This window comes from Emys orbicularis, chromosome 3 (assembly GCF_028017835.1).
Source record: "Emys orbicularis isolate rEmyOrb1 chromosome 3, rEmyOrb1.hap1, whole genome shotgun sequence".
Classification (NCBI taxonomy): domain Eukaryota; kingdom Metazoa; phylum Chordata; order Testudines; family Emydidae; genus Emys; species Emys orbicularis.
In genome coordinates, this window is record NC_088685.1 from 79,087,430 (window position 1) to 79,100,586 (window position 13,157).

General features: G+C 39.9%; 1 protein-coding gene across 1 annotated transcript in view; it reads right to left on the reverse strand.

Moving 5' to 3' along the window:
- Nucleotides 1–246: 246 nt before the first annotated feature.
- SIM1 (SIM bHLH transcription factor 1) overlaps nt 247–13,157 on the reverse strand; it is a 57,388-nt gene continuing 44,477 nt past the window's right edge. The window contains exons 10-11 of the mRNA XM_065401746.1: nt 7,069–7,474; nt 247–977 (exon numbers count right to left, since the gene is read on the reverse strand). Coding sequence (XP_065257818.1) covers nt 247–977; nt 7,069–7,474 — 1,137 coding nt within the window. The remainder of the gene's footprint in view (nt 978–7,068; nt 7,475–13,157) is intronic.

Sequence of the window (13,157 nt, forward strand, 5' to 3'; positions counted from 1 at the left end):
ATCTTCTTTTCTATATAATGTGGCAGCAATTTTGACTTTAGCTCCATTCACTATAACCCTGAATGCCAGTGCATTTTTTTTTTTTACAGTAACGTGTCAACACACTCATCCCCAGTACCTTAGGTTATTCTCTCTAGTGCAGTGTGGTATATCAAATGCTGGTAACAACAAGGGCATTAAAACTTATATATCTTCCAATTATATTTCAAAGATTTTTTTAGAGCACAAAATATTTTAGAAAAAACATCAGCTTCCATTGGTTATTATAACAGATGTCCCCTTGTGTCCCTGTGCTGGATCTTGCTGCATCCTTAAGTGAGAAGTCACATCAAAGTGTGATCCATTACAGCCCAAGGAATAGTTTCTAATGGTTTCACTGTCATATAGATGCTCCAGAGCATATCCAGTTAACGTGTAAGCATGCTTGTCAAAGTACTGCCTGTGGGAGGTGTAATAGTTTGGAGAAGCTGCTGGATGGTCCCCTGTGGCTTGATGGGGGGACATGTCTGAATGCAGGTAGTCTTTAGCTAGTATCAAACTAGATTTAGAAATGCGGTCGGAATTTGGGCTGCTTATCCTAGACAGTGTTGTGGGGCTGTTGTCATAATCATTTTCATGTGGGCTCATAAGCTTTCCATCTCGTTGCTGGATGTGTTCACAAGGAGAGGTGTTGGCAACTGTAGGAACACGGCAGACATCCCCTGTCAACTGCTGTGGCTGGTAGTTTGCAAAACAAATAGAGTGCTTTTTCCCTGCTCCGTTAATAGAGACCAGCTGATCAGGGGTTGTTTTCTGTAGCTGAAGCCTGTTTTCTTCCTCTTTAATCATTTGCTGGGTAGCTCTTATTAGAGTTTCAATTTTGCTGGGCTCATGTGGACTACTTTGATACTGCTCAGTACGGTATCGGTCTCCTGATTCACTAGCAGAGCCAGGATCTGGGGAGCTAACAACACTGTCCTCATCCCAGTGTCCTCTCCCTGCAGAGCAGATAAAGAAAGGGAACAAGTCATCAGTTTTGGTTTGTGTGTGGATCTCAGAAAGAAGGTAAACAATCTAAAGTCCTCTTTTTAATGTAACAATGGATTGTATTGGTCTTTCTGGTTATTGTTTGCTTTACAGTATCACCTGGAGACCCAAACTGTGCCCCATTGTGCATAAAAGACAGTCAGTCCCTGACACAAAAAGTAGACAAGAGGCAATATAAGTACTATTTTTCCCCATTTTTCAGATGGGGAACAGAAGCAGAGGTTAAGTGGCTTCCCCAAGGTCACAAAAGAAGCCCAGAGAAGAGCCAGGAATTCAAAACGGGTCCCTGAGACCCAGACAAGTGATTTAAACTTTAAGACCATTCTTCCTACCACATAAGTGTTGTTGTCAAGATAGGCCAATTGAGCTAATTGACCCAAATGTTTGTGCTTGAGCTCTTAATGCAATATTTCTTCTGCAAAGGATATAAAACATCAATTGGGCACAAAACTGCCATTCAGTCTTTCTGAGTTCTAGTCCTGGGTCTAACACCACTAGCCTTGATTTAACCAATGTACATTTACCACCCTCACCTCTAATATGCAGGTAATGCTACTTCTTCAGAGGGGTGTTCTGAGGAGAAAGTCTGCTTGATCAAATTTTGAACATAAAGGCCTGATTTTCAATGATAGTCTGTAATTAGGAGGTGTAATTAGCACCTACAGTGAATTACAAGTACAGCTGGCAGCACTTGGCTGTCTAAGTACCATTTTGCATCCAGAAAATCAGAAAGTGGATTGAGACTCATCTGAAAATCAGGCCCACAAAAGGCTATATAAATTTGTATTATTTATTATTATTAGACTGTGTCCTTTTAACCCCTTCTGTGCTTTAAGATGTAGGTAAAGTATATTATAAATCCAGACACTGGGTTTTTGTGTGGCCTTACATAGCACATTATACATGCTGCCTGGCAATAACAAAGAGAAATAACAAAACAGTTGCCTTTGTGTTCACAGATATAGCAAATTAGCACTGTACTTAGTTTTGTAATGCAAGAATATTGTTGTCTCAAACATTTAGAATAGGAAAATGTAACCGTGCTTACCTGAAGTTTCCCTTTCTTCAAGTAATAAAGCCCACAGATCTGCTACAGTGAGTGTTCAAGTTGGCATGCAGTGGAGGGGGCGGAACCAGACCCATCCATCACTGGCAGGAGGGGAGTAACCCTACCCCTGAAGAACCTAACAATTGAAAGAATTTCCACAGCCAAGGAGGATAATACCCAACTACAGAGACAATATAATAATGTAACTGGTAAAACACCTGCTAATATACATGTTCATTGCAGAGCACAAGAAGGACTTCTGCAAATTACTGAATGCTATGTTTTGCCTCAGCTTATATAAACGATATTGTCTAATTGGGAGGGCAGGATTTGTGGACCTTATTACTCAAAGAAAGAAAATTTTCAGGTAAGCACAGATAAAATTTTCTATTCGTCTTTGTATTAAGGTCCACATATCAATGAGAGTGGGATGTTATCACCAGTGTGCCTCTAGTGTGGGTGATAAAGTTAATAACTGTGGCCAAATACTATATACACTCCATTCTCTGTGTATATCTGGGATACTATACTGTGGAGCACTCTGCTGAAGGCAACATCAGCTAGCTGTAGGCCCATCACCATAGTATCCAAGCGCCTCACAAACATTAATTTAGCCTTAATATACTGAAACAGGGAATTATTATTTATCTGTACTGCAGTAGCACCCAGAGTCCCCAGTCAGGATTAGGACTCCATTCTGCTGGTCACTGTACAAAGAATAAATAGAAGATAGTCCTTTCTCAAAGTTCTTAAAATTAATATCCCCGTTTTATAGATTGGGAACTGAAATTTAGCAAAATTATTGACCAGATTCTGATCCCTTTGCTCACAGTGAGCAGCCCCTTACCTCTCAAATGGGCCCATAGGCTTCACGTGGATGCTTATGGAGAAAGCCTTCAAAGTGAGTGAAGGTATCAGAATTTGTCCCAAAGGGATTATTTGTATAAGTGTTCATCCTCAAGGGTAAGTGGCTCAAAATCTGGCCCTAAGTAACTTGCCCAAGGTCCCGCAAGAAGTCTGAGAGTTTTTCTCTGCCCAAGACAATAGTAGCTTTGCCTTTTCTGGTTCTTACTTGTTTAGAAAAGACTTGGTGGATATATTGTCTGTTGCGGCCAATATACGCTCATTGTCCATGGAGAGAGCCAGTTGCCTGAGTCCATAACAAATAATTCTGAGCTCTCATGCTGTACATCTTCTGCCAGGGCCATGTTCCCTGGATTGTCTGTGACCCCCAAAGAAGTGCCCTATACTTCCAGGCTGGCAGCATTGTCATAACTGTGTCTGATTTATGAAGCACTTTTCCCACTTTCACTGATGGGTGGGATAATATGGAATATGGAAGGGACTGAAGAAAATTCTGGAGAGTTCTCAGTTTGCCTGTGGTCCACTGTAGTGTATCTATGTACAATGCTATCATGTCCAAGAGGAACATGAATGACTGTACTAGAGGCACTGTAGTACAACTCACTTCCTGTATGAGTATTTACAGTTTGTCTTGCTACTCCTCCAAGAATATCACCCTATGCTTATTTGGAATCCAAATCTTACACTGAGCATCTAGTATCAATTTAGCTCTGGATGGGACCCTGAGGAAGGGATAAATATGGTTCCCCCCTTCTTGTTTGAGAGCTATTATTAGGACCACTCGTGTCTTTGCATACTATCCAAAAGGTAAGGACTTGTGTTGGAAGTGATGTTATCCTTTGGCATAGCATGATAACTTTCTGTGGGATGGTAATGGTGGAATATGGACTTATGTCTCCTTTCGACTACAAGCAACAGAAAATTATTGCTGATCATTGCTGGGATGAATTTCAGAGTCTCCATCTTGAATTTCCATTTTTTTTTTAAATGTGTTCAAATGTTTAAAATCCAGCACTTCTCTGCTTCTGCCCAATCTCTTTTTGACTCTTTTTGACCAGGATGGAGTATAGGTCTTTGCCCTCCTCGTAAGAGGAGATTGATTCCATAGCCCCTTATCTATAGGGAGAAGGTGTAAATAGCTTCTTCCTGTCCCATTTCTTTCCTGGATAGATTGAGTTAGAGTAGAAAATGAATCTGTATCTAGGCCTCTTATGAAATTCTAATGAGTATTCCTTCTGGAGAGGTCCAGGACATGTTTATCCAATATGAACAGTGACCAGTTCTGCACACTGGTAAGGATATGATATTAAGGAGGCTGGCTATTGTCTGATAAACTACAACCTCCTCCAGTCTGTTCTTTCTCTCTTTGCTGTAGTGGTTGTCCCTCTAGTTGTACAAGGAAAGGCTTTTTTACAGTTGAAATGTGGCTTTTTCTCTCTTCTTTACTGCCTACGAAAGGCTAATGTTCTTTTGTCTTCTCCAAATACTCCAATCCCCTCTTCCCCCCCGTCCCCCGTAGTTTGTCAGTTCTCCAAAATGCTTTCTGACAGAGTATTTTGAAACACATGAGAGATGTTCTCTTGCACTTGTGCTTTCTACAAGGAAAACCAGAAGCAGAACATTGTATTGTAACCTATTGTTCTTGCTGAGAAATGTAGTGCATCAAGGGATGCATCTAAAACCAATTCTGTCACCAAGAAGATTTTTCAGACAAAGGTCCCTAGACCACAAGCTTCCTTGGTCTTGAGGAAAATGAGATGCTAAAACATATCTGTCCATGAAAAGGTAGAGCAGGCAAAATATTTGGAGGCAGCTGAAGCCCTCAAGGTTGGCCAGACTGGCCTCATAATTTCTTCTAAGGCATGAATCAATTGTCCAGTCCATGGAACCCTTGGAAGAAAATCTCCCTTTGTGGGAATTGCTATGTCCTTTACAAGAAAGAAAAGAGCTGAGTTCATTTGGGGGAGAAACAACACATTTTATGTAGACTTTTTAGAACCTTTTGTCTTGTTTGTGACATCCTCCAGGGCTTCATGAAGAGGGATGTATGGTTCCAGTTTAGATCCAGAGGAGAAATATTGTGTGGTCTTTTCTGAGGAGATGTAAGAGGTTGATTCCAGTAGTTTGGAAGTACCTTTCCTTGCCTCCTTCAGTGCTCTGGTCTTCTGGTGCTGATCTTTGTGGGGAGTAGATGTGGAGTTGCCACTTGCTATTTCTCCAGTATGGCCTGCCCTGTCACAAGAGGCCTAGGTGACTCCTGCCTGGAATGAACCATTACTGAGGGCCCTGCCCACAAAAAGAGGGGAGAAGTGTAGAAGGCACATTAATTTTGCTTTCCCCTTCTTGGCTTTGACCACCATTATTAGCCTGTGCATGGGTGACACTGCACCACTCAAGTACACCTCAGAAAGAGAGAAGAGAAAAATCACATTCTTACCCAAAGAAGCAGCTCTGGAAGCAAAGTTCAAATGTTTTAAGTCCAGTCAGTTCAAAGGGAGGTTGTTTGGGGAAAGAGTGATGCTCTGCAGTAGTGTGGTTTGGAACTGCCTGTCTGCAACTGTGGAGGCAGAATGAAACTGGTAGGTTCTTCAGAACATGGGACATTCCCTTCCTGATAGTGACTGACAGGTCTGGTTCTGCCCCCAAAGCTACATGCAGGCTGAAGATCCACTGTAATAGATCTGTGGAGCTTCATACAATGAGGAATTATCTGAAGCATCTGGAATAAAAGTTAAACTAAGAAGCAAATCAAAACCAAGCTCTATTTTCGGCTTTCTTTGATTTTCTGTGGTAAAAAAGTGATAAATATATTTTTAACATATCTGTAAGAACTACACTATGTCCATAAATAATATTTTACATTACTCCATTAGCGTGATCACCAACAATTATAACATGAGAAATATATATATCACAGTCTATAACTGTGAAATCAACTCACACGTCTCAGTTTTCATATTGGGAAGAAAAAGCTAGATGAACTCATGAATATCAGTATTAGGGAGCAGAATACAAGGAAGTGCAATAGCTTATCACAAAGAGAAAGCCGCAGAACAGTACTAACCAAAGCAAATTAGAGGCCTCTATTCTTCCTTCTCTTTCTTTCAGACTGTATTTCCTTGAATCTGCTATTTCATTTTCTCTCTCAGCATATTTTTTTTCTTATTGGAATGAAACAGTACCTATTCTTTCTAAACTTATAATGCCACATGCTAAAAGTTAATGGAGCTATGCCAATTTACAATAGCTGAGGATTTGGCTCAGTGCTCTCATGGGTTCTTTAGGTAATACCTAGTGCTGCAATCCAGTTCTTTTTTCAATATGCACAACTACTGCTACATTGGACTGCCACAAATAGTCTATAATGATCTCTATGCTTCTCATGGCTTTTTTTTTTTTTTTTTTTTTGCTAATTTGTATATGAAACATCTGCAGCACAAGGTAGGTTGTGATGGATAACGCTCAAAAAGTTTGGAAGTATAATTTGGTTTGGATAAGCACCTGGTATTCTGAGTGTTTATGTGAATTTTATCCAAACCTCTTCACTCTATCAAATCAAGATCAGGGCTTCTTTTGAAGTTTCCAATACTCCTTGCCTGGAATTACTTGGAAAACAGTCTTTCTTGGTTGTTGTTATTTTTTTTCCCCAGCATATTTACTTCTAGTCCAAGAGAGGACCAGTGGAAGGGATCAAAAGTTTAAAAAGTAAAAAAAGCGGGGGGAAATCTCCAATTTTTTTCCAAACCACAGAACATATTAAATTTAGGTTTGGTTCTGGATAAAAATTTGGGTTAGTTCTTATTCTATCCAAACTTGCACAGCCTTCACTCAAGGTAATAAAATACGTATGCTAAGTGCACCTCTTCACGTTTGCTAAAATTTCACTTATTATGTGTTCCTAACTAAATTTCACAGTTAAAAAAATATGGAACAAATAGAATATTTTATTATTTAGGCTAGATCATCAAAACCCAGATTTGCACCTTCACAACTCCCAGTTCATACACATAAACCCTGACTTGAGCACACACATCAGGAGTCACACGTATACAAGTTGGGCATGTTTAAGTCAGTCCTTTGAAAATCTGCCTCTATACTGCTATAGCACCATTTCAGCAATTATCTCTTACCATGTATCCTGTGAACTGAAGTGATGTGGGGCATGCTGTTTTCATATGCTTCTCTGCTTTCAGGGGAAGTTTTTGTCAGGGGCAATGCTGAACGAGAACCCCACCAAGTATCCCTTCCAGGCTGCGGTGTGCCCAGGAAATATCTACCAGCCTCACACCTGCCTCCTTCACAGGCCTGAGTATGGAAATGTCTATCATCAGTCAACCTGGAATGGTCAAGTGCAAAACCATAGCAGAGAGAGCTGCGGTCTGAGTACTGTCTATAGGCACAGGAGACATCATGGTGTTGAGAGCTTGGCCTTTCAGCAGGTTCCAGTAATTGTGGAGAGGCAGTATCAGTTAGTGGACTTCCACCCCATTGGCTCTCATGGTCAGATTCAGATCTTTCTGTGTGAAATCCAGAATACTGTAACACAAAAGGAAAGGCAGAGGCATAACTAAACCTGAACAAGACAACATAAGCAACTAGACTGGGGGAAAGGTTGCTCTTCTTCTGATGGGGACTCATCTCACAGTCTTTCCCTGTACAGCATTCTGTGATGAGCTCATACCCAACAAGGCAGAAATCAGAAAAGTCTGGAAAAAAAACCTCCCCCATTTAAAAAGCCCTCTTATGACATGTAAAGTCTAGCTCACCAAATTCAACACTGATGTTCAATAATTCAGTTCTCTTCTTCCATTCAAAAGCAGTTTTAAAATGGATTGAAATAACCTCTCACCCTGAACACGCGCTCATCTCCAAACCAAAATTGAACCTGTTTTGAAATTCCTATGTCATGATCCCTGTCCCTTCCACATATCTCACTTTCTTACCTGTGGTGGCAGGTCTTCTCAGAGTTTCCTTTCTCACCTACTGCTGATGGAAAGGAAGGTTCCGGTGCACTCAGGGATTTCAAAATACTGTGGAGAAAAGCTCCAGAGTGCTCCTCAATTTTAAAGCAGTGGATCAGCAGGACCCCAAAGGGTTACACTGCCCTCCTGCATGAGAGCAAGGAAACAAACTACTGGAGACTATTTACCAGAAGAGGAGACCATTTACGAGAGCAGGGGAAGAGGGTTATCTGGTCATCCCCACTTGAGAACAATACTGGATGGTGGGGGAGAACACAAAGGGCAGACAGAATCAGGACCTATCAAGGGGGAGGAAGAGATATGGGGCCAGTTGGCGCAAGGAGGGTTGTGCTTGGAGGGAGTTAAAGGTAAAGCTAAATTTTGGATAAGCATATGAATTTCTGGATGCTTTTCTGAATAAGTAATGCTTATTACAGCTTGTGTATCTTTCTATTAATTTTTGCCATAAAAACTTGTGGATCATTTTCTTACATCAGCTATTGCCAAGATCATGGAATGGGATGGGATGGGACCAAAACATGCAACTCTCATCTCTCTAGTACTGCATATCAATGCCCTACATCAATATGCTTAAAAGAACCTGTAATTCTCAACTCCTCTCACTCCCCCTGTAAATACCCAGTAACCTTTCTTTTGGTACAAATCAAATTTCTTTCCTAAAAACATAAGCTACCTTCTCTTTCATTAAACTGAGTTGCTATGAAACTCCTCATTATCAAACAGAATCAAGGTGAATGCACTTACCAATCAAAACTACTGACCATATATTTGACTTCAGGAAAGTTAAACCATCTGTGCAACTCCAGCAGTGGAACTATTTGGTCAGGGAAGGGGGCAGGGATGTGTGTGTGTTTTTAATTGCTTATTTCTGCAGCATTTTGAGTTATGAACTCTGTTTGCTGACAAAAAGGCTAACATGAGTCTAACCAAGAAATGCTAGCAGCTTTTCATAGCCCACTCATGTTTTGTTATTTGTTCACAAAAGAAAATTCAATGCAAAAGACCTACATACAGACTTATGGGCAGAAGATATGCAGGGTGGAGCAAATGACTAACAGTCCAGTACAACCCTATTTATCTCACAGTCTTAGGGGACACCAAACCCTTTCAGATATATAGGGTTTTAGATGAAGGTGAGGGAAGAAGAGGCAACAAATTAGTCCCTTTAAAACCAGTCTGGAAAACCATCCAACATTCTGAGCCGGGGATATAGGATTCTCAGCCTTTGTTGGCTAAGATCAGCCCTTAGTTGGGATATAATATCATATTATACTTTACCCTACCTTAGCTCACATAAATGGACTTCAGTTAGCTGTGAATTTTTGTTAATTGATGTAGCATTGTGTGCCAAGCTAGTAAATAAACTCTTCTCTGCTCTTCCTAGGACGAACATCCTCAAACTTTTCTGTGACAAGGACATAGAGTTTGTTTTGAAATTTTTTCATAAAAAAATAAATTGACAAAAATAGGCTTTTCAACTAAAACAAAAGTTTTCACACAAAAATTTATTTTGGTCATGTTTTTTTTCATTTTTTCCCACACAAAAATGGAAACCAAAAAAATTGAAAATGCTTTGGTAAAAGTTTTCACTAAATTTAAAAAATGCTTTTCGGTTCAGTTTTTGGATTGCGGTTTTCAAAAACTGATTTTTTTTTTTTACCAAAAATAGAATGGTTTCAGTGTTTTAATTTTAAAAAAAGATACTTTTTTGAAAAAAACATGATTTCACATGAAAAATAATTGGCATTAAACTGGTTGGGAATTTTTTGTCAAAATGAATTTCCAATGGAAAACTGAAATTTTCCATAGGAAGGGGAAGTAGGGGCATCAGGTTCCCAAACCACTACTCCCATGAGGCAATGCTCCACAATGGGAAAATGCAGTTTAATGTTGTACTGACTAGAAATGAAGTGTTTTGACATTCCCAAATTCAGACTGTTTCATTTCAATCAAAAATGTCAAAATGTTACATTTCAATATTTCCAAATAGCAATTTTTCAGAATTTCTGTTCCACAAAAGTTTTTGAAATTTCAACTTTTCATTCTAATTTGGGATGACAATAAAATGTTGAAATGTTAGAATTTCTCACAGGATGAACATTCCAAATTTTGCTCAGCTTTGATGGGCATTTTTTTTCTCATGGCTCTATTATGCAGCTACATTGCTACCAACATGGAAAGAGTTTTTGTCCCTAATGATATATTTAGGTTGCAATGAAAATTTGTTTGACTTCTGTGGGGATCTTCTTCACATAGGTAAAAATAAGAGTGAATTCAACAGGTCTCACACACATATCTCACAGAGCAGGGAACCATCCCAAAGGGCACATATCCAATGTATCAGAAATGCACCAGGTAATGGCCATATAGCCAAGTAACCAAAAATAGCAAGACTTTGTACTTGATGTAAAAGGTGGTCATCTGAGACCTGACCTGGAGCTGCTAGGCCCTGGGCCAAATTAAATTAACACAATGAGTTGTTTGTGGTTGTGATCTAGAAAGCCTGCCTGTATATGACAGCATATCCTCAGTCCACAGCCCAGACAGACATAACCTAAAACATTTTCTTTTAAAGCTTCTCCAATTGGCATTGTCAAGCTGTCTCTACTGCTGCCTTCCCACCCTTATGTCTTCTGGGAACATGATGTTCACAGGTGGGATCACTTATGTGGGTAAGTGTGACTTTCCTCAGTGGTAGTTTTAGTGGGGTTGTAAAGCAGCAGCTCTGAGCTCTGTTGAAACAAAAATGAAAATGGCTCCTCTCAAATTAGAATTAGGCTCAATTAGCCCAGGTGATGAAAGGGCACAGAAAACTGAATTTGGTTTCAATAGCAATCTGGCCAATCACAAGCAGAGAAACCATTGTTTTCTGTAAAGAAACTGCTCCTGCATAATTGAAAGTTTTCAACTTTGCTCATTTTTCTCCATGTCTGCTCTCAGGCAGTACTTTTTAGACATGTGGCTTGTCTAATCAAATTAGGAGATAAAGGTTAGGACAAGATGAAGGACTTCTTTGGCCTGAGGCAACGCCTGAAATCAATCACACCTTCCAAAGCTAAAAATATTGTTGGCAGAAAAGGAACAACAATGAATTCAAATGATCTATTTCAAGACCACTTCCAGTCCTTCAACTGCTTCCTGCTGGGCTGCCAGCTCCTGACAGACTGACCTGGCACTTCCAGACACTAGAGCTGTCTTCCAAAGTGCTAGTTCAGTGTGCCAGCCTGATGAGAAGTGATCAGAGGATTAGCATCGACCCAGTGAGGGATCATTTGGACTCACTGATGCTCCTTTTATCCCAGGAGAATTTTCGGGAGGGTTTTATTTTTGGGGGTAGAAAGAGGAAGAAATCAATCCTCCCATGGCTATCTAAAGCTTAGTTTAAGAAAGGCCATAAAAATGTATTAGGCTACAATATTTTTTGCCACTTTCTCCCACCACACACACACCTGACCTCTCATTCCATAATACTGAATACAAGTGTCCCATTGGCCTCAGCCCTCATCCTTCCATAGACAGCAACAACAGCCAGCTTTACACACAATGCCAGATGTTCATGCAATGGATGTTACAGTTATCTAATTTCCTGGCAGCCTGCTCAGGTTTTTATCATTATAAACTGTTAAATATATAGTGAAATCCTCTCAGAGTGGAGTCCTCTTTTCCATGAAAAACTTTCACTAGATGAGGCGTTAGTAGCTTTTCCTCTTGTGTCTTAGCCATGAGAAAAAACATCACAGATGTGGGCTGCATTGTACTAAGAACATATGCATGCTTTTAAATCACTTTTATCTTACTTTTTACTAATGTAACCCTGAAATGTAAAATATGTTCTTTTTGCATTCACTATTATAGGCAGAACAGATGGTGAAAGGCTTAGATTAAAGTAATACAGCATGTCCATTAAAATAACCCCCACTGCTGGTGAGTCTTCACCAGATCAGGAGTTATGTTTACTATAAAAAAGGGTTTTGCTTTGCTGTTTGGAATACATTGGTAGTTGCCAAAGCTTTAGGCTACAGCAAGAAACAGTAAACAAATGAGAGGCTGTCTAGCATGGGCCCCAATCCTAATGTCCTTACATAGCCCTTTAAAACAGTGGGTGATTTGGCTGAGTGAGAATGAGTATGGGCTGCAGAACAAATCCCGACAATTCCTTTTAGAGTGAACGTAGAGCAAAATTGGCATCGACATCAATTGCATAGCAACTTAGCAATAATTAATGTGCACTTATAGGGCAGTGTTATTGCTACAGTAAAAAAGTATATGGTCTAATAATTACTAAAAACCCAACAGCTATTGAATATAGTCTTCGCCAAAGAGAACTAAGGAAGAGGTTTAGATGAAGCAATAAAGGCTGATCAAAATCTGACCATAAAAGGTTTCCATCAGAGGCTGAGAACTTTCAACTTTTCCTTTAAATGATCATTACTAATGGAAGATTAAACTCCAAAGCAATTGTTCAGACGATCACAATTAAAATGTTTTGCCAATCTTGTTGCTATTTCCTGTGTACAGAATAAATGAGGCCCAGAGCTAGATTTTGGGAGAACCCAAATAGAATTATAGTAATGGGGCAGAGGAGGAGGAAAGGGACAGCCTTTCGCCAACTCAGTCATTCCTTTCTCTAATAACCCCATCAGTCTCTCATCCCTTCCTTCTTCTATCCCCTTTCCTGTATTTAATCTCTCCACCTGTATAATCAGGCTCCACAAGCAGATCAATGCATTCAGATAGCAGCAAACCCCACAATCACATAATGAATATTGGTCTGCCCTAGAATTTGGCAGTCCCTTCTCCCACCCTGAGGCAGGCTTTGCAGGTCCCTGTTCTGCTATAATCAATTTGAATTAAACAAATTCTGACAAGCACTTGCAATTCGACAAAGTCACTTTTAGTGAAAGAGATTCTAGTAGAAGGATTCTGCTCTGCAAATACCCTGGTCCACCTTATTCAGCAGTTATATGAGGTTTAAGAAAAATATAAACACTGTGTTAAGTGAGCCGAGCTCCACTCCTCCTACCCAAGTAATGACCATGCAACTGAGATTTATTAAAATCTGTTTTTCTTACAGTCCACATCTCATGTAGCTGCCCTAGTGGTACACAGCTGACAAAGGAGTAGATTCTCAGGCATCGCTCAGTAAAGCATATTTTTTCCCTGTTTTTCTTCTAAGAGTAAGGAAGCAAGGCAAAAAAAAAAAAGTGCACACAGTTAAAAACCCCAGGTACCACCAA